The sequence below is a fragment of the Schistocerca serialis genome, chromosome 4 (assembly GCF_023864345.2).
Source record: "Schistocerca serialis cubense isolate TAMUIC-IGC-003099 chromosome 4, iqSchSeri2.2, whole genome shotgun sequence".
NCBI classification, from domain to species: domain Eukaryota; kingdom Metazoa; phylum Arthropoda; class Insecta; order Orthoptera; family Acrididae; genus Schistocerca; species Schistocerca serialis.
In genome coordinates this window covers 580,762,715-580,787,491 of record NC_064641.1, presented here as the reverse complement: position 1 = coordinate 580,787,491, position 24,777 = coordinate 580,762,715, and the positions used below count along the sequence as shown (strand labels likewise).

Sequence of the window (24,777 nt, the reverse complement as noted above, 5' to 3'; positions counted from 1 at the left end):
GGCGGTGAATCGAGGAAGTACAGTACATACTGATGAAACTAAAATGAGCTCTAACATGGAAATTAAGCGTTTCCGGACACATGTCCACATAACATCTTTTCTTTATTTGTGTGTGAGGAAAGTTTCCTGAAAGTTTGGCCCTACCTTTTTGTAACACCCTGTATATAGATGACATGATCGGAGGACACCACCACGCACAAATATTGCGAGGAAGAAACACAACAGTACCATTTTGTTCGCGGATGACCATGTTATCAGACAAGACAGCAACGATAAACTGCAAATGACACTATGTAAACTAAATGAAATGATCGCAAGCTGTAGTTTGACTGAATCTATGAGTAAAACTAAAACATGGTCTTTTTAGGTAGGTATTCACTCAGCACGAACAAAAACATCGTCGATTATAAACCAATATAAAAGGTATCCCATTTACATTATTTACGATGTGACATATCATGCGACTAAGACGTGGATGTAAATAAAAAATATATGTGGCGAAATAAGGGGAACACTTAATGATAAAACAAGGAAAGCACCGCAACTGAAATTTTACGAAGTCACGTCAGCCCTCACTTTATTATACCGTTCGGATACCAAGACGGTGAAAAACAAAGTTTTACAACTCAAATTATTATAAATTAGATTTGTAAAATCTATGAAAGGCTGGACTAAGAAAGACAGAATTAGAAGCGAAGGAATAAGGGTAAAGTTAGCGAAGAAACCAAAAATCTGAAAGAGAATCCAACACAAAGGAAAAATGGAGAGAACATGTACATGGTATGCCATCACAAGGACTTCCTAAACTAGCAACGGAATACAAGCCGTGCGACAAGAGAAGTGTGGGAAGACCAAGGATGAATTAGTGACACCGGAACAGGCCCTAGGACCAACCCTGTAACTGCAGAAGAAGAAGAAGAAGAAGAAGAAAATTGTGTGCTCCAACCGTACATCCCCGGAAATTTGTTCTTCAGAATATGGCCGGTGCTCTTCTTTTTGCCATAAATATCCTCTTTGCCGGTGATAGTCTGCTTTTATGTCCTCGCTTTGTCCGATGTGCGTTATTATGCTCTAATGTAGCAGAAATTCTTAGCTTTTTCTACATTGCGTCATCTATTTTGATGTTAAGTTCATCACTAATCTCTTTTCAGCTTCTCATTATTTTCTATTCATTATTTTCTTCTCCGTTTACATTCTGTACTGACTAGGTTGTTTATTCCATTCAACTCGTCCTGCAGTTTTTCTTCGCTTTCATCGAGGACAGTGATGACTTCAGCGAATCATATCATAGATGTACTTTCAACCTGAATTTTAATCTCGTTCCTGAACGTTTCTTTTCCCTCCCTCAATGATTCAACGATGCACTGACTTTTGTCTTAATGACACTAAATTATATAATTACACCACACAATTTTGAAAAGTTTTCGTGATTGTAAAATAGTCATCAAGCCGAAGATTGTTTTAAACGCCACAGTGCTTTACTAGGCATAGTCCTTTTGGAGGTGATATGCCGTTACCTTACTCCGACGTCTAAACTCGTAACTTACGCAACCAATCATAGGGGGACCTACAGTTTACCGTGAATTCCGAACCACGGTGCAACTCTGCGTTTTACACATAAGCAAACATTGCCAGAGGTGAAAGAAGTGATAAGTGAAAGATAAAAATCCTTGGACAGAAGGACCTTTGTATTTGTAGTGTGACACTTATTTTTACCACTTTCCTTTTTTTAATTATTTACAATGACGTTTGTGTTTTACAGTTGCCTAGATTCTACATTACAGACCACAATCTCGTAAAGAAGTACATGTCACCAAAGTCTCATAAATAATCACCAGCTCAACATCCGTCTACAGTCAAGCACATAAATAATTTATCGTATTACCACTGAATAATATGAAGAATTCTGCCAATTAACGAAGCTTCTACTAGTTTTTCCGTAAGCCATCAGCACTGCAGAAAGTTCTCCATCTTCGTAATGCCTTCACTATCCATTTCATCTTCGTCAGTGGGGCTTCAGTGCAAAAGAATTCACCTTCAATAGCATGCTCTTTCATGGTCACTGAACCACCGAGCCTCATTGTATATTGTATCTAACTATTATAGATAGGTAGATATTATAGACAGATATTATGATAATCTATCCTAACCTGAGCTTGTAAAACTGTGTTAGTATCTTTGATCTTAAATGTCTGAATATTACATTACTGTCTAATGATTAATGACGGGAATACTATGCAAAAATAAGTTTACTCGCTGTATTCCAAACTCTGCCTCCCTTACCGTTTTTTCCCTCTGTAGCTCCCTCTAGTACCGTGGAAATTATTACCTGATGTCTTAACAGATGTCCTAGCAATTTGTCCCTTCCTCTTTTCATGGAATATAGCTGTACGAAACACAGTTAAAATATCTTCAAGGGTTGAAGAAATTGATCTAATTTAACAGCAGCCAGGCAATGAAACAACAAAGTTCAGTGGAAGAGGGAGGAAGAAATATGGTCCACAGGATTCATCCAGAAATGAGGATGAGGATGGAAGCCACTACGTTAAAAATATATAAAGTGCATCCACAGGTGAAGTGACCTGTAATTGAACAAGCGTCATGATGATCTCTCCATTGGCAAAAGATTCCGGATTAGCCCTCAATTCGGATCTCTGGGAAATGACTGCAAACAGTGAGGCGACCATACGAAAAAGACTGAACAGCCAACGAAAGGATAATGTTCTACGAGTCGGAGCATAGACTGTAAGATAGTTGAAGGATAGTTATAGCGAATACTCAGTTCAAGAATCATTAGAGAAGGAGGTACACTCGGAAAAGGTCGGGAGCATATGATAAGATTGCAGTTAAATTATATCATGGTCAGGCCGAGGTTTCGGAATCAGATACTGGATTGTAAGACTTGCCCAGGAGCAGATATAGACTCAGATCACAATGTAGTAATTCTGCGGAGAACCTACTAATTCTTCATCTTAGCGAGCCACCTAATTTTCTTCTGTAGTACCGCATCTCAAATGCTTCGATTCTTTCTGTTGCAGTTTTCCCACAATCCATGTTTCACCATCAGACACTGCTGTCTTTCAAACGTACGTTCTCTGAGATTTCTTCTTCATATTGAGGCCTATCTTTGATGCTAGCAAACTTCTCTTGGCCAGGAATGCCTCTTTTTTTTCAATTCTAGACTGATTTTTATGTCTTTCTTCTCCGTCCATCATGGTTGGTTGGTTGATTGGGGGGGATCCAACAGCGAGATCATCGGTCCCATCGGATCAGGGAAGGATGGGGAAGAAAGTCAGTCGTATCCTTTCGAAGGAACCATCCTGGCATTTGCCTGAAGTGATTTAGGGAAATCACGGAAATCCTAAATCAGGATGGCCGGACGAGGGTTTGAACCGTCGTCCTCCCTACTGCAAATACAGTGTGCTAACCACTGCGCCAACCCCCTCGGCCGTCCATTTTGCTGCCTAGGTAGCAGAATTTCTTTATTCCGTGATCCCCAACTCTAATGTTAGGTTTCTCGCTGTATCCTTTTTTGGTACTTCTCATTACTTTCATCTTCCTTCGATTAACTCTCGATGCATATTCTGTACCCATTAGCCTATGCATTCCGTTCAACACATCCTGTAATTCTTCTTCGCTTTCACCGGATAGTGACTTCACCAACGAAACCTCAGCATTAATGTCCTTTCACCCTGAATTTTAATCCCTAACTTGAACCATTCTTTCATTTCCGTCATTGCTCCTTCGATGTAGGGGCTAAAGACCATGTCTCTGTCTTACACCCTTTGTAATTCGAGAACATCGTTCTTGGTCTTCAGTCTTATTGTTCCCTTTTGATTCTTGTACCCATTGAGTATTACCTGTCCTCCCCTATGGGCTACCTCAATTTTCTCAGAATTTCAAACGTATTGAAGCATATTACATTGTCGAACGCTTTCTGCGGGTTGACAAGACCTACGAAATTGTATGGATTTTTCTTCATTCTAGCTCTCATTATCAACCGCGACATCAGAAATGCCTCTCCGGTGTCTTTACCTTTCCTCAAGCCAAACTGATCGTCGTCTAACAGATTTTATTTCCCATTCTCCCATTCTCAGCCATACTAGTGCATGAGCTGTGAGCGAATTGTGCGATGATTCTAGGCGCTTCAGTCCGGAAGCGCGCAGCTGCTACGGTCGCACGTTCGAACCCTGCCTCGGGCATGGATGTGTGTGATGTCCTTAGGTTAGTTAGGTTTAAGTAGTTCTAAGTTCCAGGGGACTGATGACCTCAGATGTTAAGTCCCATAGTGCTTAGAGCCGTTTGAACCATTTTTTTTTCTTTTGCGATGTTTCTCGCACTTGTCGGTTCTTGCTATCTTTGGAACTGTGTGGACAACGTTTTCGGAAAGGTCTGAGGGTGTATCGCAAGTCTCATACATTCTACACGCCAACGTAATTAGTTGCTTTACTGCCATGTCCCCAAATTATTTTAGAAATTCCGACGGAATGTTATCCAATCCGTTTGCCTTTTCTGATCTTGAATCGTCCAAAACTCTTTTAAATTCTTGTTCTAATACTGGATCCTCTATCTCTTCGCTGTCGATTCCTGTTTCTTCTTCTTTCACGTAATCTGACAGGTCCTCCCCCTCACAGAGACCTTCAGCGTACTCTTTCCACCTATCTTCTCTCTCCTCTGCATTTGACATTGGAATTCCCCGTGCACTCTTAACGTTATCGCCCTTACTTTTTATTTCACGGAAAGTTGTTTCAATTTTTCTATACGCTGATTCAGTCTTTTCGACAATCATTTCTTTTAGTTTTCTTCACATTTTTCATGTAGGTATTTTGCCCAAGCTTCCCTCTAGATTCGGTTTATTTTATTCCTAACTTGTACGTCTGTATTGCTGAACTTCCCTGAAAATTTTTGTACTTCATTCTTTCGTCGATCGACTAAAGTGTTTCTTCTGTTACCATGCTTTCTTCGCAGTTACCTTCCTTGTACCTACGTTTCGCTTTCCAGACTCTGTGATTGCCCTTGTTAGAGACGTCCATTCCTTTTCAATTGAACTGTCTACTGAGCTACTCCTTATCGCAGTATCTGTAGCCTCAGAGAACTTCAAGCGTGTCTCTTCGCTCCTTAGTACTTCCGTATCCCATTTCTTTGCGCAATGACTCGTCCTGATTAGTCTCTTAAACCTCAGCCTACTCTTAAACATCACTACATTGTGATCTGAGTCTATAGTATATCTGCTCCTGGGCAAGTCTTAGAATCCAGTATCTGATTTCGGAATCTCGGCCTGATCATGATGTGATTACACTACAATCTTCTTATATGCGTCCAACCTTTTCCCAGGATACATCCTTCTCGCTATAACTATCCTTCGACTGTCTGATATTCTGTGCTCCGACTCGTGGAACGTTATCCTTTCGTTGGCTGTTCAATCTTTTTCGTATGGTCGCCTCACTGTTTGCAGTCATTTCCCAGAGATCCGAATTGAGGACTAATCCGGAATTTTTGCCAATGGAGAGATCATCATGACATTTGTTCAGTTACAGGTCATCTGTGGATGCACTACTTTCTCCACCACTTGCAACATATTCACCAGAATCTTCAAACACATCTTCATCAGAACTTGAAACTGCGTCTGGCAGTAACGATGAACATGCATTTCCTTCTGTACTGGTACTGTGATGACTTTAAAGAAAATAAAAATGAAATAAATTTAATAGGTGGTTGATAATATTTTAGATTGATATTAAGTAGAGATACCAGTTCATTTATGGTTTTGTGTTGGAAAAATTAGGGATAAATGCCCCTGATACCAGTTTATTTTAGTAACCTTACCTCCAAGGCAAAGTGACGACGTCAGCGGTGACATTTCAGGATCAGTTTGTTCCTCAAGCTCTTCCTTATTGCCTCTGTTTGTACGCACCAAGACACTCTAGACTCCTCACTAACGATGCGCCCAATGGTTAGGGGAATTGTTAAAGGAACAACTCTTATTATTGTGTATTCCCGCCAGATTTAATTCCAATGTCAAAGCACTGTTTCAATTGTTGAAACCATCTGTCAGCAAAAAAGACCAATGTCGACATTGGCCCTTCTTACAACAAATGTAAAATAAGAGGGAGGGCCAATGTCAAGATTGGCCCTTTTATGCTGATTGGAAACTTGATAAAACAGTTTCGGGCTTACATCTTAAAACCTCCTCTCATCCTATATGGCCGGTTTAACATTATGAAGAGCACCTGAAACTTTATGGGGAACCCAATAAAACCAGTTTTGACAAATATTGACATTGGCCCTTTTAGAACCGTGCCACAGAATTATTGTGGTTGTTCAAAAATTGCCTTTGAAAACATTTTTAGATAATATTTTAGTGATTGTTAGATGGTAGTGTTGATAACAAATGGTATCGTTGCTTTACATATGTCTGCTTTTTTATTACCCCAGCTTAACTCACCTGTCGCCATGGTTGCTTCTAACATGGGCAAGTGCGTGCCTTCAGAGGCTGCTGACAGAGCAATGTAGAGAGGGAAGACGGACACTGAAGCGGGGAGCAGTGTCTGGGACAGCGCCGTGGCACTCAGGCCTAGCAGAAACTGCTTCTTTCGTCCAAATCTGTGACAGGCAAACACATTTTATGGAAACACCGAACACTAAAATGATCACAAATTTCTTATCACTCCATTGATAATGACATACAACATGAAAATACTTATTTACAACAACATCGTGACACAAAAATATCATGTCACTATTTCTCTGCCAATCATTTCTAATCGCTTTCAGGTCATGTGTGAAATAATAATGTCAATCTCTGACATAATATAGTTTTTTGTGATCTTCTAACTTTTAGCGATAGCTTTAAAGAAGCTCAAGGTTCGTAGAACTGGCTCGTAAATAAATCATTACCGTATTGTGCAGTGAGCTGTAATCTCAGTGTTGCGACGTGTCGTCGGAGAAGGTTCTAGCTAGGTACTGGGTTAGCCGTTACTGACGATTGATGATGGCTTCCTCATGCATGCAGTGTCTGGCGTTTCTGAAAAGTTCTTTTCAATAAAACTTGTCGTTTAATAGCAGACAGCCTATGAATGTGTGTTCACCGGATAGACTGAAATATCACGAAGTAATAAAAGAATCATGTCTCTAGCTTAAGACTAACATTCGAACTCAAGTCGCCGGTTACCACAGTTTCATCCCCTGTCAGTGCCATATTCCATATTAAAAATGTGTGAAATCTTATGGGACTTAACGGCTAAGGTCATCAGTCCCTAAGCTTACACACTACTTAACCTAAATTATTCTAAGGACAAACACACTCACCCATGCCCGAGGGAGGACTCGAACCTCCGCGGGGACCAGCCGCCCAGTCCATGACTGCAGCGCCTAAGACCGCTCGGCTAACCCCGCGCGGCTATTCCATATTAACTGGAAAATGTCTTGCGCAAAAGGAATGCAGATTGATGGCAGAATTAAACAGTTATCCACGTCGAAAACACCACGATTCTTTCGGTAGGATGCGGTACACACATTTTAATTCGTTATGTAATATTTTCTAGCAAGATACATTTAATACGGACAGCTCTTTCTCAATCTAGTATTCCCAACAATCTTCCTCAGTGCCAAATTCTTGCAAGACAGAAGAAATAGATATTAAGATAAATTGGCTTTGCCGCATAAATAACAGAAATTTCAAGTCTCAGCTTGCATAAATTTTACTTAAGTTCTCAAACGAAACTGTTGTCAAATGTATCCTACATTTACAATATGAAGCGTATAATCGTCCGGTGACCTGCCTTGTGAACTGATAGTGCTTCACTACCGTATCCGAAGAATACTGCACATTCGGAAACAACAGCAGCGGCATCTCATGCTGTATAAAAGTGTAGGCATTCTTAGGAATAGAATGTTGAATGAGAAACTAAGCTATTTCTAATAGCAAACTGATGAAGTTATTCGTATGTGTTACATGAGGGAAAGTCAACGAGAACTGTAAAAGTTCGCAGTTTTTCCCCACGAGTTGACAGAAAAACACAGTGAAAACGTGAATAGATGATGTGATTGAATGTATAAAGACAGTTGAAGATGTAGTAACAAACCATTTGATCTCCTTAAGGCAAGCCTTAATGTTGAGAGAAATTTAAACTGGTTCACTTTCTCGGAAATCTTGAGAGAAATGAATATATTTAGAAATGTCTCATAGTCATCATCGGCTTCCAATTTGTCTACCAATATACCAGATATTAAAACTTGGATAAAGAATGTAGCCTTGTGGGAATTTCATTATGAGATGATACACTGTACTTTCTCCTGTTCATTATTGTTCAGGTGATAACTGCCGAAGATAGTAATGATTCTAGCAACAAACTAACAGCCGCGCGGGATCAAAAAATGGTTCAAATGGCTCTGAGCACTATGGGACTTAACATCTGTGGTCATCAGTCCCCTAGAACTTAGAACTACTTAAACCTAACTAACCTAAGGACATCACACACATCCATGCCCGAGGCAGGATTCGAACCTGCGACCGTAGCAGTCGCGCGGTTCCGGACTGAGCGCCTAGAACCGCATGGCCACCGCGGCCGGCCGCGCGGGATCAGCCGAGCGGTCTTGGGTGCTGCTGTCATAGACTGTGCGGCTGGTCCCGGTGGAGGTTCGAGTCCTCCCTCGGGCATGATTGTGTGTGCTTGTCCTTAGGATAATTTCGATTAAGTAGTGTGTAAGCTTAGGGACTGATGACCTTAGCAGTTAAGTCCCACAAGATTTCACACACATTTGAACATTTTTTGAACAAACTAATCAATGAAAATATGTCCAGTGTTTTTCTGATACATTAACATTTCCAATAATTTTCTGTAGGGGTTAAAAATAACTGACTAGCACAACATGAAAACTCGTAACGTAAAGGTGGACTAGAAGAGATAGGAAATCCAGTACCACACAAACATGAACTGGTAATGGAAAAAAAATTGAAATGAGCGTGTGGTACTTTCGGCTGGGAGGCCCCATCCGGGGAAGTTGGTCCGCCGTGTACAAGTCTTATTTCAGTTGACGCCACATTGGGTGACTTACGTGCCGGTGATGAGGATGAAATGATTATGAGAACAACACAACACCCGGTCCAGGAGCGGAGAAAATCTCCAACCCGGCCGGGAATAGAACCCGGGCATGCTGCATGAGAGGCAAGCACGTACGTAAGCACTCAGCCAAGCAGGCAGACGGTAATGTGAAATCAGCGATATATGAACTACATGTAGCGTCTATCCTGCTCGCTAGATCTGGCACCACTCGACTTCCCTCTACTCCCTCATCTGAACAAACATGTAATCTAAAACGTTTTCAATCTAATGTGAAATTCTGACCATTGTTTATGGGTCTTAATAGTCCTTCGGGTATCATACTGAAGGAATCGAATGTACTCACTGAAAAGAAAAGTTATACACACTGGACTCATCTAAAAGAATACCAAATTAAAAATAAAAGAAAAAATTTTCGACCTGAAAACCACGGTCATTTTCTGCGTGACAGAAATTTTCACTTTTCTTAGAAGACACTGCATCGGCATGAGCAACAAATGTTCTCCTCCTGTTTAGACTCATGTGTTTATACGGCCATATAAAAGTCAGAATCAAGTACTGTGAAGTAATAAGTATGAAAACAAGATCCTGAGTGTCGTCTTCTAATTGACCTGTAAATCTAAATTAAATGTGGGCCACCCGAGCGGACAGGGTGTCAGATGAATCATTTTGCCCCTTTGTTTATTTTCCTTGGTAACAGCTGTGACTGTATGTCGTCAAATGAGCAACGTAAGTAACAAAACTATGCACCTGACCCCATTTTACTTGATAAAGAGATGTTTGACTTCTTGTTAGACATACGTTCACTGATAAATTGTTTTCTGCAGTGGTTTTATTGTTTCATCTTCCACTAACGAATTCTAAATTTGTTTAGTAATCAAATTTGCTAAAACTGTCACGTCCTAACCACAATAAAATCCAGATCCGAAAGTAGGGTCGTCAATGATGAACAGCATTTAGCATTGTGGTATGTTTATTACGCGTAGTCAGAATAGAACTACACACCTGCGTGCTACAACCAACGACACTCATAGGAGACGGGTTGAAGACTTAGCCACATCCGATTTTGATTCGTTTCCAAAACTTAAAGAAGACCTTCGAGAATGTCACTTTGATAGCGATGAAGCAGTGCAAGTAGAGGTGAGTTGAACATTCTACAAAACCTAAAACTCCTCCCAAACAGGCCAGGAAGGTCCAACGGTACCGACTGACAGCCGTGTCGTCCTCAGCCGATAGGGGTCACTGGATGCGAATATGGAGGGGCATGTGGTCAGCACCCGGCTCTTCCGACTGTATGTCAGTTTCCGAGACCGGCGCCGCTACTTCTCAGTCAAGTAGCTCCTCAGTTTGCCTCACAAGGGCTCAGTGCACCCCGCTTCCCAACAGCACTCGGCAGACCGGATGGTCACCCATCCAAGTGCTAGCCCAGCCCGACAGCGTTTAACAGGCAGTATCAACATACCGTCTCCTGTTTGGAGAAATTTTTGCGTCGCTGGGATGACTGGGTTGAGAAATAAATATGTAGACATGAAGAATAAAGATGTATAATGCTAAAACGTTTGCTTTAATTAAGAAAACTTTAAGAGTTTTCGTACAATATTTTAGAGGAATTATTTTTCAGCACGCTCTCACAAAGAAGTTATAAACACCACAATTTCGAGCACTAAATAACTAATAAGGGCTTGTGGTTGACTTCGAACTGGAACCCCACAGCTTGTCAGCGAGTGATGTTAACTACTACACCACAACGGATTCAGCCAAATTTTTCTAGATGTACGTTATTTATTACATCTGATGAGGAAAGAGCGTCTTGTTGTTTCAGAATATCTCATTCGAACCTATGACAGCACCCTGGACCTGGGTCTTGTGAGTGATTCTCTTTTGACAGCGCGGAAGGGTCCACAGGTTCTGGTCGTGCTGTCACATCCTTTTCACTATGGTGAGCGTCGAAGATAGTCCCACCAGTCGAAGGCTCGTGATGCATAACAAGAAGCCTCAGAACTATAGTATGACTTCATCGGAGGACGTCTCGGAACTGTATCATGGCTTCATCGGAAAAGGTCCCTGCACTTTTGTCTTCTTGCTGAAGGGCCTTAATTCTCGATTTTATATCGATGCGATACAGCCCAAAGAAGCATATTAGTCCCACTTTCGATAAAGAAGTACAAATTCGTGCCAAATCTACTGTGGTATATCTCATTGGGTAATGAATAGTGTTCTACGCTCTCGGCCCTTCTCCTGGGCAACCAGCGTCCGTCTGCAGGTCGTCTGTACTTCTTCTTCAGACCCATTGATGAGTGTTTCATGTAGTCATCCTGAGTATCTTCTAATTGAAAAAAGAACAGTGTACCCATTATTGTTCCGAACTCGTGATCATGGAGCAGAAACAACTGTTCGAAATCTGTAGTGTCTATTTGTGCTGTGGTGCACGAGAATTTCGAGATGGGCAGTATTGTATCCGAATTTGTATATCAGTCTCTCTGTTCGACATCAGTGTATTTAAGCATTCTCCGAGGCCATTCACATGTGGGTAGTACACAATTATCCTGCGGGTGACGTCACAAAATGGAATTTCCTCTGATACTAGTCTCGACTGGAAAACCTAGCAACGATCAGAAATCATCACATGGCACGCTTTTTGCTTCAAAATGATATATTATACAATCAACCAATTAATTTCCAGATCTTTGGCAGTTGTCACAGCTATGGTGACAGTGTAGCAAGTGAGGTATTCATTGCAGATTGTTATCCAAGGATTCCTGTTTGTCGACTTTGGGAAACCCCACTAGAAATCGATTCAGCGGAATGGCAGTGCAGTAGGTATAAGTACGAGATGCCCTGGAGGTAACTGTGACATGTGCTTCCATCGTTGGCATTCATCACAATGGCTCACATAGTGTCTAATAGATCAGTATCCACCTGGCTGGCGATTTAAGTCCAGCGTCTTCACGAATACCAGGTAACTAACGTTGGAGTTTCTGAACAAACTTGAATAGCTGACTGTAAATGAGCTGAGATGATGGGCAACCTTTTCTGCCCCAGTGTACACAGTTCCTCTTGCACAATGTTCTATTTAATAACTAGAATTCTTCTTACCTTGGTTCTTCCTTCTTCAAGTCTTCTATAGTTTTCAGATTTTCTGGATCGTCCCTCTGTTCACCGGAAATGTCATTTAATGCAGCGGTGACTGAGATTTCGACGCGCTTTTATGTTCCACTTAAGGATTAGTTGAATGTCCCTTGTTGTACACCCACAGTGACTTCGTACTCCTGGAGCCTCATTGCCCAAATCGGCAGTGGACTGATGGATCCTTCAGCCTAGTCGGCCAGCGTAGAGCTGGTCCATCATAGTACTGAATGTTTTGTCAAATATATACGTCTGCAAAATTTGAAGACACAAATTACTGCAAGGCAGTCTTTATCTGTTATAGAGAAATTCATCTCCAACTTGAAGAGTCCTCTGAAAGCATAAGCTATCATCTTTTCAGCGCCTCCCTGAATTTGTACCAGAACCGCACCAGTATCGTAACCACTAGCATCGGTGTGTTCTGTCTCAGAATTCTTGTCATACAGTGCTAGGGCTGGAGAAGATGGTAGCCCCTCCCAGTCAATGAGGAAAGATCTTTCTTCCATCTTGTTTCCAAAAAATTTGGCATCTCGCAGCAGTACCTTTTGCAAGGGATGTGTCTTTATACAGAAGTTCTTAATGAAATTCTGGTAGTATGTACACATTCCGACAAAACTTCTCATATCAGGAATGTGCTAAGGAGTCGGGGAACCTGCTCTTATTTTCTCTGGACTCTGGGCTCCATCGCCATTAACTAGGTGGCTGGAGTATTTTGTATTCCAAACAGCATAACTTCGAAAATATACAGGCTGTCAGGAGTCATGAAGACAGTCTTCTCCCAGTCAGCCTCGAGATCAGTCTCAGCCATATTTGAGATATACTTTATTCGTTTCAAGCATTCCAGCGAGTCATCAGTGCACAGCAATGCATAGGCATCTCTTTTCGCGATTTTGTTTCTACGTCGGTAGCTGACACAGGAACGCCACGTGGCAGTCTTCTTTTTCACAAGGACCACAGGAGAGGACCATAGACTCTCTGGAGGTACAGTAATGTCATCTTGCAGCATCTTTTCTACTGTTGTTGTTGTGGTCTTCAGTCCTGAGACTGGTTTGATGCAGCTCTCCATGCTACTCTATCCTGTGCAAGCTTCTTCATCTCCCAGTACTTACTGCAACCTACATCCATCTGAATCTGCTTAGTGTATTGATCTCTTGGTCTCCCTCTACGATTTTTACCCTCCACGCTGCCCTCCAATGCTAAATTTGTGATCCCTTGATGCCTCAAAACATGTCCTACCAACCGATCCCTTCTTCTAGTCAAGTTGTGCCACAAACTTCTCTTCTTCCCAATCCTATTCAATACCTCCTCATTAGTTACGTGATCTACCCACCTTATCTTCAGCATTCTTCTGTAGCACCACATTTCGAAAGCTTCTATTCTCTTCTTGTCTGAACTATTTATCGTCCATGTTTCACTTCCATACATGGCTACACTCCAAACAAATACTTTCAGAAACGACTTCCTCACACTTAAATCTATACTCGACGTTAACAAATTTCTCATCTTCATAAACGTTTTCCTTGCCATTACCAGTCTACATTTTATAACTTCTCTACTTCGATCATCATCAGTTATTTTGCTCCCCAAATAGCAAAACTCATTTACTACTTTAAGTGTCTCATTTCCTAATCTAATTCCCTCAGCATCACCCGACATAATTCGACTACATTCCATTGTCCTTGTTTTGCTTTTGTTGATGTTCCTTTAAAAACACTGTCCATTCCGTTCCGTTGAACTGCTCTTCCAAGTCCTTTGCTGTCTCTGACAGAATTACAATGTCATCGGCAAACCTCAAAGTTTTTACTTCTTCTCCATGAATTTTAATACCTACTCCGAATTTTTCTTTTGTTTCCTTTACTGCTTGCTCAATATACAGATTGAATAACATCGGGGAGAGGCTACAACCCTACTTTTCTACTAGGTTTCCTAATTACCCATTGCTTAGACAAAGACACCCTCTATGACTGCTAGCTAATTAGTGGATGATCCGCAGTGCTGATACAGTGCTTTGCCATGGGCCATTTGGTCTGTCTTTTTTCCATTCCAGATTAGGAGGTATCCAGAAATTGGTGCAGAAAAGTTATCACTCACTACGTTGCTCCTCAGTCATGCCAGATCTTATCGTCAGCTCGAAAGTAGCTCTCTCCCTTCCATTGTCTGTAGTATCTGAGAATGATCTTTCATCATTGGTGCTAAGCTCATTCAGTTTTTCCTATGAATATACCGTTAGGTACGATTTGTGGCTGCTCGTGACAGTCACTGGTCTAAAGTTCTCCTTCTTATCTGACCATAAAAACATTTTACTAAAACTTATTGCTAACAATATTAAACCTGTTTGTAAGCAGATTGAACAACTCAGGATAATTAATGACACAAGTGCTGCTGATTACAGGACCAAACTACAAGTGATAAAAGAACATGCAATGCTCTCTATGTTAATATTGATGATGCCATTAGCAGATTTATTATTATGATTTCTGGTACACTTGAACAACATTGTACCAAGGTAGCTATAAGACACTAATCTTCAACTGTAAAGCCTTGACAGACATCTTTATGTGAATGGTTCAAACTTGAATTACACAAACTTAGATCTTTAGTCATGATTTACTATAATCATTCAAAGAACTATTATAAAGATAAAGTGAAGTACATGAAGTCATTATAGGGTAGTGATTAGAAGTGCTGAATGCCAAGCAAATGATGAATTTATTAGTAATGCCCATCATAAGTGTAAAGCTGCCTGGTAGATTGTGAAGGCTAAAATATGTAAAAGTAAGAACCATGGAAATCTTTCAAGTGGTGTCAGTATCACACCTGATGAATTTAATGTATTTCTTGTCAACATCTCAAATGTAGCTAGCTCAAGCTTAGATATCTCTCAAAAATGTCAAAATGAACAAAACTTTCAAGTTACAAATGTGTTCCTGAAACATCCACAAAATGTAACGAAAACTGATAAGTGGTCAACATTTAAGGTCCAAGAAATCAAGATATATAAAGCAATTAAAAAACTTAAGCTTTTTAGGGATTATCCAATTATATTATTAAAAATATAGTGCACACTGACTAATCAGATGTTTGAAGAAGGTTCTTTCCACCCTGCATAAAAATAATTATGGTTTTGCCCTTACACAAGAAGGGTTATCTAATAATTTCCATTCCACATCCCTTGATCCCGTACTGTTAAAAATAGCAAAATAATTCGTACAGTTAGAAATTTGTATGTATTTGGCATGTCATGGATTTCTGTCATAATTCCAATATGGATTCAGCCTCGGTCTGTCTACGGTACAGACAGACAAAAGTATTGTATCATTTATTTTAAACTCATTTCAGCCAAATTATTTGCTTCTGTTACACTTGTGAACCTCAGTTAGGGTTTTGACCCAGTGAATCACAAAATCCTGTTTCAGAATCTGTGGCAGCATGACTTTAGATGCAAGGTAGGCTGCTTCCTCTCATGGAATCTTACTTGAATGATATAAAACAGACTTTAGCAGATTAAGATCAGGTGCATGAAGTATCATGCAGGTCTTCCATAGGGATCTGTACCGGAACCTTTGTTGTTTAACATTTATATAAATGATATTGTAAATGTGGTAAAATGTAGATCAGTTCTTTGTGCAGATGATACTACTTTTATACTAACAGGGAAGGACTCTGATATATTAAAATTACAAAGTAAAGAACAGCTAATGATTGGTTTGAAATCAATGTGCTAAGATTCAAACCTCAGAAATCAATAAATCTTCTTTTTACTCTATGCAATATAGAAACAGATAACAAATCAGTAGAACTCCTTGGTATTCACCTTGACTAAAGATTAACTTCAGATACACATACGAATTTTATATAATACAAAGATAGCAAGAATCACTTAATCATTGGGGAAACTTAGAGCTTGTGTAAGTGGTAATACTTTACTTACTTCATATCGTGTCTTCTTCTGTACACACTTAACATATGGAGTGTTGCTGTGGGGTATCTCACCAAGAGCAAAGACAATCTTTATTTGGCAAAAAACGACCATTAGTGCACCTTACGAATTTCTGAGAGTAGGATTTATTGCAGAGTCCATTTTAAAAAACTGACAATACTGACCATCCCATCATTGTTAATATTCAGTTGTTTATTACATGTAAAAGAAAATCAACACAAAATGTATCCTACCACAATCAGCTCATCTACATGACACATGACACAAAGAAACTTTATATATGCCTGCAAGTATGCTTCAGAAGAGAGTTAACATTTACCAATATACAAGGTAAGTTATTTAATTATTGCCTTCACAGGCATATGACGTTTAATTATCTGTGGTTAAAAATGTTACAAAGAAGTGGCTAACAGATAAAGCTTTTTATACGCTAGAAGTCTATTGTACATGCTATAAAGGAGGCCATATTAACTGACTCTCTCATCTTTGAGGATGTTAAAGTCCTGTAGTTCTGATTTGCAGATATTTTAAGTAGCATTCTGCATTCGACATTCTTTGTATAAAATGTTCGTATATTTTCTATGTATTTGTTTTTAAGTACTCTATTTAATGTATTTCTGTATGATGGCATCAGCTGCATCGTAAAATGTTTGAAGATGAAATAAAATGATTTGATTTGACGTGACTTGAAGTCCTGCAGTCCCTACGAGCTCCACTGGCATATGGATTTCATGGGTGAATCTGAGTGGATTTTTGCAATCGACAAAAGCTTCACAGTTCAACTTAGCATCTGGACTGATAACTGGGACTCATCTCGACAAATGTCATGGGTGTAATGTCTTCACCGGCGAACAGCCATCCAGGACAATCTTTGTTATGTGATGTGTGCCTGTTGGAACAGCTTCTTCAAGCTATAGCCCTGATGATGCACGGTCTATGACTGCTTGTGAACCCTGCAAGACGTCCTGTCCGAGAATAACGTTATGACTACATTAAAAAGACACATTCAGCGAGATCGGCTCTTTTTTTAACAGTTATTCTTACAATACATGTTCTTGTAGGCAGGATGTGTTTCCTGTTAGCGTTTTTCAGCACACACAGTTTTCTATAACAGAATGTAGTCTTAATTAGGTGGCAATGATAAACTTTCGACATTGTGGAAAGGAAAGCCCTTGAGTCGACTAGCGCCTGGGCAGGTTGTCCATCGGTGATGACGTCAATGAGATTTCCTGAACTCATTGTTACTGTCTTCCACAGAGGATTTACATCTGTTGTGGTCCCACCTTCGTAGATAGTGGCCTCAGTTTTAGTGAATTAAGCTGCTATGAGAGCATCTGGTACGTCACTGCGCATTACCTCTTGACTAATAATGTCGTCATTCTTGGCTTAGTTGATGTGTCAGTTCTGGCTGCCATAAACTGCCGTCTCTCTTCTTTTACTATCTGGCATACAAGAGAAACAAAGTCATGGTGGACCTGGGCCACCACAACTGCAATTTTTTTTCTTCTTTTTTTTTTTTTGATTCATCAGTCTTCTGACTAGTTTGATGCCTATGGCCATGCATCCTCAATTATTTGCTGAATGTATTCCTATCTCTGTCTCCCTCTACAGCTTTTGCCCTCTACAGTTCCCACTAGTACCACGGATTGATTTGATTTGATTTTATCAGGAAAGCAAAAACATTGGTCAAGCCCACTGCTGCCCACACCGAAACAGAGTGTATGGTGCGGTATCGTTCCCTGTATCTCTAGTAAAGCCAACCAATGCCCTTGAACAGTACAAGGAGATCCTTTACCAGTGCCTTACTAGACACAGTTTTTTCAGATCTGGTTGATCCGAATATTTAATCTCCAATGCCTTGCGTTCGAAGATCAGGTGTGATGCGATTTCCTCACCCACACCACACGTCCTATATTTTTGGTCTTCTTCTGTTAACCCCATTGTATTTGAAATTCCCATGGTCTATCAATAGTCCTACTATGAGCATCATTTCTCTCCAGTTCAAGCCCAGGATTGAGAGGCTTCTCTTAGAACATGGCTTCAGCATCAGTACCTTGCTATGTTTTTGCTTTTGGACCTTAGCCCAACATTCTACAAGCTGTCTCCTTGTCCACTGTCGAAGTTTTATTTTGATCATCGCCTTGGTGATTGTCAGGACAGTTTCCGGTCCAATAAATGGTGTCATCGTGTAATGTCTCTTGCAGCGGTCTCTCCACGATATTTTCAAATGGCTCTGAGCACTATGGGACTTAACATCTATGGTCATCAGTCCCCTAGAACTTAGAACTACTTAAACCTAACTAACCTAAGGACATCACACAACACCCAGCCATCACGAGGCAGAGAAAATCCCTGGCCCCGCCGGGAATCGAACCCAGGAACCCGGGCGTGGGAAGCGAGAACGCTACCGCACGACCACGAGATGCGGGCACGATATTTTCAGTACATATCTCGAAATATCTCTTCCTATCTTACCGATGCCTGAACTTTAATATACGATGATTATCAATGCAAAGTAGTTTCAAGCCCTATTATTCCTTGGAGCGTCCATTTACTCCATGGAATAGCTTCTCTGCTATCTATGTTTTCTCTTATGAAAAGAATGAGGGAGTTCTTGCCGATTAGCCGTGAAAGAAGGAGGATGTATATGTATGTATTGTTGAGCTAGTCGCCATCTTGATGAGATTCTGTATGAGAAGGAATTTAATACATGAACTAAACTAAAGTAAGTGTGTTCACGTATTATTTAACTGATTATTATTGACAGTGTCTGCTTACTACGCTGTGTTGCACGGGATCAGTGGGGAACGTCTGATTTTCACTGGACAAACCTGCCATTTTGTATGCTCATGATATCCAGTTCAAATAAATAGGCAAACACGGTCTTACCAGCAGATCTCCGGTCTTCCCCATGTGATCACCGAAAGTTAATAATTATTACAAATGTTTTCAGGAGATCGACTGACAATTTTCGTCGCACCGAGACTTCGCAATTGCTTCACTGCCTTATGGAATTTAAGTTAAGCTCAATTTAATCAGGATAGAACTGTGTGAATGTGATAAGCCTGCTTTGTGAATGAAAATTCCCTTAATATACGCATGTTTTTACTATCCTGATCAGTAAAGCTAAATCAGGCCGGTATGAGAGAGGTTTAGATCCCACAAGAAAAATATTAAAATCGCCCCTACCCTGGCCAACCTATCGGATTGTTCATTACCACTAGTACCACGGAAGTCATTCCCGGATGTTTTAACACATGTCCTACCATCCTGCCCCTTCTCCTAGTCAGTGTTTTCCACAAATCCTTTTCCTCTCCGATTCTGTGCAGAACCTCCTCATTTCTTACCTTGTGAGTCTATCTAATTTTCAACATTTGTCTGTAGCACCACATCTCAAATGCTTAGATTCTCTTCTGTTCCACTCTTCCTGCAGTCCATGTTTCACTATTGTACAATGGTGCGCTCTAGACGTACATCCTCAGAAATTTTTTCTTCAAATTAAGGCCCATGTGTAATACCAGCAGACTTCTTTTGGCCAGGCACACCTTTTTTTGCCAGTGCTAGTCTGTTTTTAATGTCCTCCTTGCTCCGTCCGTCATTGGTTATTTTGAAAGGTATGTGCTAAGGTCTGATCAGGGTAGCTCCAGGAAATAGTTGGTAGTTGCCAACCGCAAGGTGGAACGAGTATAATATGTATGAGTAGGAGGTTCTTTGATGGTTAAGAGAGCTGGGCACGCGCAGTAAAAAACCGAGGGGTCGCAGGTAGGTGCCCAGAGAAAGCACACGTGTGCAGACAGCTTTAAGGCAGGAGTGGCAGGTAGGTGCCCGGAGGAAGCAGACGTGTGGTGACAGCTGTAAGGTAGGTCTCGCTCGCTGCCCTACACCAAACCTTAGCACGTAAATGAGAGAAGATATATAATGATTTCAAATTGGTTTTGTTAGATAATATTCAGAGTTAGGATTTGTATGTCCAAGGTTTGACACAGTAAGCGTTTGGTAAAATTTTTGTAAGAATGTTTCGTGCTACGGTAGGTTTTGTGTATGACTTAAAATTGTAGCAATATATATATTGAGATCAACATTGTGTTTCTAACAGCCTAAATCATAATCGAAATCCTTTGCTTAAATTAAATATGAAAATGAGTAGTAGAGTGAAGTTACCCACCAATGAAAGAACCAAGTAAACATCAGGGCCAAAAGTTGATTTTCCAGTACCATCTTAATGCCATTGCACAAATGGCATTATTCTCTTAAATTTTATTGCTGAGTCAAATACATGTTGTATTTCTGACAAAATGGAGGACTGCAAGAAACAAGTTCACAGACGCAGTCAGATGCAGGTTTGCTGAATAATTAATTTAGAACAATCTTATCACTGATACTTTCAATTTTGCTGCTTAGGTAACAGATTTCCTAAACTACATCTACTTCTTGACCATCAATCCTGATGTTAAGTTTCTCGCTGTTCTAATTTCTGCTACTTATGATTACTTTCGTCTTTCTTCGATTTACTCTCAATTCACATTCTGTACTCATTGGACTGTTCATTTCATTCAGCAGATCATGCAGTTCTTCTTCACTTTCACTCAGGATAGCAGCGTCATCAGTGAATCATATCACTGACATCCTTTCACCCTGAATTTTAGTCCCACTCCTGAACCTTTCTTTTATTGCCATAATTGCTTCCTCGTTGTACAGACTGAATAGTACAGACAAAAGACTACATCCATGTCTTAAACCCATTTTAATCTGAGCACTTCATTTTTGGTCGTCGACTCTTATTATTGCCTCTTGGCTCTTGTCTATATTGTATATTACCCTTCTCTCCCTGTAGCATACCCCAGTTTTTCTCAGAATTCCGAACATCTTATAGAATTTTACATTGTTGTACGCTTTTTCCAGGTCTCCAGGTCGACAAATCCTATGAACTCGTCTTGCTTCCATTATCAACCGCTACGTCATAATTGCCTCTCTGGTACCTTTACCTTTCCTAAAGCCAAAGTGATAGTCATCTAACACCGCCTCAGTTTTCTCTTCCATTCCTGTGTATATTATTCTTGTAAATAACTTGGCTGCAGGAGTTGTTAAGCTGATGATGCGATAATTCTCGCACTCGTTAGCTCTTGCAGTCTTCAGAGATGTGTGGATGATATTTTTTTCCGAAAGTAAGGTGATTTGTTGCCACCCTACACACCAAGGTGAATAGAAACCAATCCGAGAGACCAGTAATACTTAATTCGTCCGACTCTTTTCTGCTGCATTTCCTCGATTTGCTGCTACTTTGTGATGAATTCCTTAGCTATTGCAACATCCTTTACCAGAAGAGCTTTATACGTATCTTCCGCAACTTGTTTCATCAAATATGAGGTTTTGTTGGAGCCTTTCATAGTCTGATTGACCATGTGGCACAGGGCCAAAGCATACCGTATATAAGACTATGTCGTTTGTCATGATGTTGGGCCCAGTTCTTAAATCGCACTTCTGGGAATTGGATTTCTTCAGTACAGCTTGGAATTTGTCCCAGCTAAATGGCTTCTCTTAGATGTTCTCGAACAACCTCTTGGCTGTGCAGTGCAAGTAAAACAACACGTTTATCAACCCATCTCCTCATCCCACATGTTGCATTTGGCGAATGTATCGGATCCGTTTAGTGATTTCGTTGGTCCTGACCTTCGTCTCCGGAATACGCTGATGGATCCCTGAAGTGCCATTTAGGAATCTTTTGGTTACCTGAACATACGGACTTTGGGAGCTCTATGCAGCTGGTATTCCAGTTGCTGTTCGTGTAGACGACAGCTTATTGTTGGCTAATGTTGGAACCACGGTGATGTAGACGTTCCAAAGTACCCACTATCTACACCAAATAATGTCACATAATAACCACAATCAAGTCCAAATTCGAAAGCAGGATCATCAATGAAGTACGAGGGTGACTCAATGACTACTGCCCCAATCTTCTATTTTTCTCTTTACTTACAACTATTACTTATTAGGGTTTTTGGAAAACATCCTTTCAGGCGCTTCAAATTTGGTGTTTCATCTACATGTATGTAACGTTTCTAATAATGCCGACATATTACAGGTCTACAATGAATCATCAGAAGGACGTCTGCGCAAGACAATCGTTACAAGCAACGTGCTGTCACAATCATCGCTCCCGGCGTGGTGAGCTGCGGGGCTGGCATTATCCGTGGAGACCAGTGCATCACAACTCGGTCGTTGGCTCGACACAGTTTGAAGATGGTGAGATCGTAATTCAAGGAATGAAAACATGGCTTCGGGTGCAGGGCTCTACCTCTTAAAGGAATACCTGATTGTATACAGCACAGGGGCATAAAATGTGATTGGGGCTATGTACAGAAATCACGCATGTAAAAGAAATGTTGACTGATACTGTCGTCAAATTCTCTCTTACAAATACATATATTTTGAGAAAATATTGCGGAGGATTCTTTATTCAACGACCGTCGTATAAAACCAAGTACTGAAAGCACCTTTATTACGAACACGAACGTACAGTCGGAACAGAACTCACTTCGATGGAGAGTGCTGCTGTTAGCACATACATGGAATATTTCAAAGTATGTAAACGTTAAAAATATACGAAATTCAGAGGGCCTTTCGGAAATATTATATACTAAATATCTGATCTTTGAGAGCGGTTGAAATGGCGACGTGCAGAAAACAACACACTAACTCCAACCCCCCTGTGCCACATCGCATGCAGCACTGCATTTGGCAATACATTTTAACTGTGGTTTCAGGCACTCACCTGTCACCAATGTAAAACATAAAAACTCCAACGGCGGTGGAAACGACGTGGCTCACGGAATACACAGTGTTTGGGTACAGTTCCTTATCGCACACCCAGTTCCCTTGGGAAGCGGCAGTCACAGAGAACCATGTGGTGTCGTAGTCCCAGCCGTGGATACAGGCCATCGTTTCGTTGTCTTGCCCTGGCGTCTTCATTAGGCATCTGCTGTACTTTCCATCTTCTCTACGAAATTCAATCCATTTCAAAAACACTGTTGATATGAGAGTACGTTTATGTTTTGGAAATACGTTTTGAGTAGCCAGAGTGTGGTCAACAACTTACGAGTAGAATAGTCAAACATTGTTCGATTTCTGATAACAGAAAATACACCAGACTATGAAAGAAACAGTTTGATAACAAACCAGAAATATGAAACAGCATAGAAACAAACGTGTTCTATGTAGCTTGTGAAAAATTACAGTATACTAATTTCCATTACATCGTCACAGAAAATACAAAATAGTCAGTACAGTTGCTGAGCTGAAGTGTCACCTCTCTTATTAAATTTTTCTCGGGTATATTCTTTTATGCTCACTAGAGACGACAGCACACTGTCGCATATAATGTCTACACAACAATGTCAACGACTCGCAAGTAAAACGACAAGTAGATGAGTGAACTACTTCAAAAATGTAATAATTTTCTGGGTCATCGCATTTCAGAGCTCTAGCGGTAGATATTTTTAAGAAAAATTCAGTAATAAATGCGAATAGCTGTTTATGGTTATCTAAGAGGATTACCTTCTAACTCATCAACCGTCTGTCAGCTAATAATATAAGACGAAGTCCATACCATCCAGCCGATGGAGACAAAGAAGGTTACAAGGAAATTGTGATGTCTGATTCAAGTAACGTGGAGACATTAAGTCACATGTATTATATTTACAAACAACCAATGAGGAAAGATGTGCCATCCGATCAGGAGGAAAGATGGAACAGTATTTGTTGTACTTGCTACAACAGTGAGCGTAGAACGCACTTCAACAGTCGAACAAATATAGGCGCATCTCTGAAAGACTAAGAAGAAGAGGGAAAACGAAATTCTTCCACAAAATTAAGATCTGTGCTTACTCGAATATGATGGAAACATTCGATTAGGACATAACATCATAAAATAAAGAAATTCTAAGAATTTCATAATTGATTCATGAATATAATATCCCACTGTCGATGGAGTACTGCGACACAAAGAAATTTCGAGAGACAGTCATTCATTTATCGTCCGTCAGAGGCATGCGGGTGATCGCACATCAGTTAACAGTTCCGGCGTTACCTCGACGTGTAGCAACACCAGTAACGGGGCACCGACTCAATATTTCCTCTTGAACTTTATTCCCAGTTGTGAATATGAACCACCTCCAGCTGCATAATGGAATGGCGATAGTGACAGTCTGTGCTGCAGGGGCACTCGCACCCGGATTTCCCGCTTTACGCGAGCGTTCACCTTAACAACTTTTATTTTTTTGCGTATGCCGAGATGCTATACTATATCTTTCGACTCCAGAAACCAAAACGTCATCTATTACTGTAGTACTTTTTTCGAAAAAGCGAGCATGGAGGGCAGAATGGATAGGGGTCGTAACCCGAGACCTGGCCTCGGTATGTCCCTCACTGTCTGGAGATTGGGAGTGGTGAGGGGAAATCATTATTGGGACTTTTTCTTGTTCTTTATTTTAATCTTTTCACTGGATCTACAGTACATTCAACTGGCAGCGCATCCTGCTTAGGAAACAAAACATTCCTATGCCGAGGCAATATACGTGTACTTGGGAAACGGAAACTGTACTTCGTTGCACAATGCAGAAGGGTGCGTCGTTGCTCTCCTAACGCTTGATC

The 24,777-nt window shown here is 40.6% G+C and overlaps 1 protein-coding gene across 1 annotated transcript in view; it reads right to left on the bottom strand.

The window, feature by feature from the left end:
• Positions 1–24,777, bottom strand: part of LOC126474617 (carcinine transporter-like) — a 149,446-nt gene that overhangs the window by 78,208 nt on the left and 46,461 nt on the right. The window contains exons 3-4 of the mRNA XM_050102094.1: positions 22,901–23,125; positions 6,446–6,603 (exon numbers count right to left, since the gene is read on the bottom strand). Of these exons, the coding sequence (XP_049958051.1) occupies positions 6,446–6,603; positions 22,901–23,125 (383 nt within the window). The remainder of the gene's footprint in view (positions 1–6,445; positions 6,604–22,900; positions 23,126–24,777) is intronic.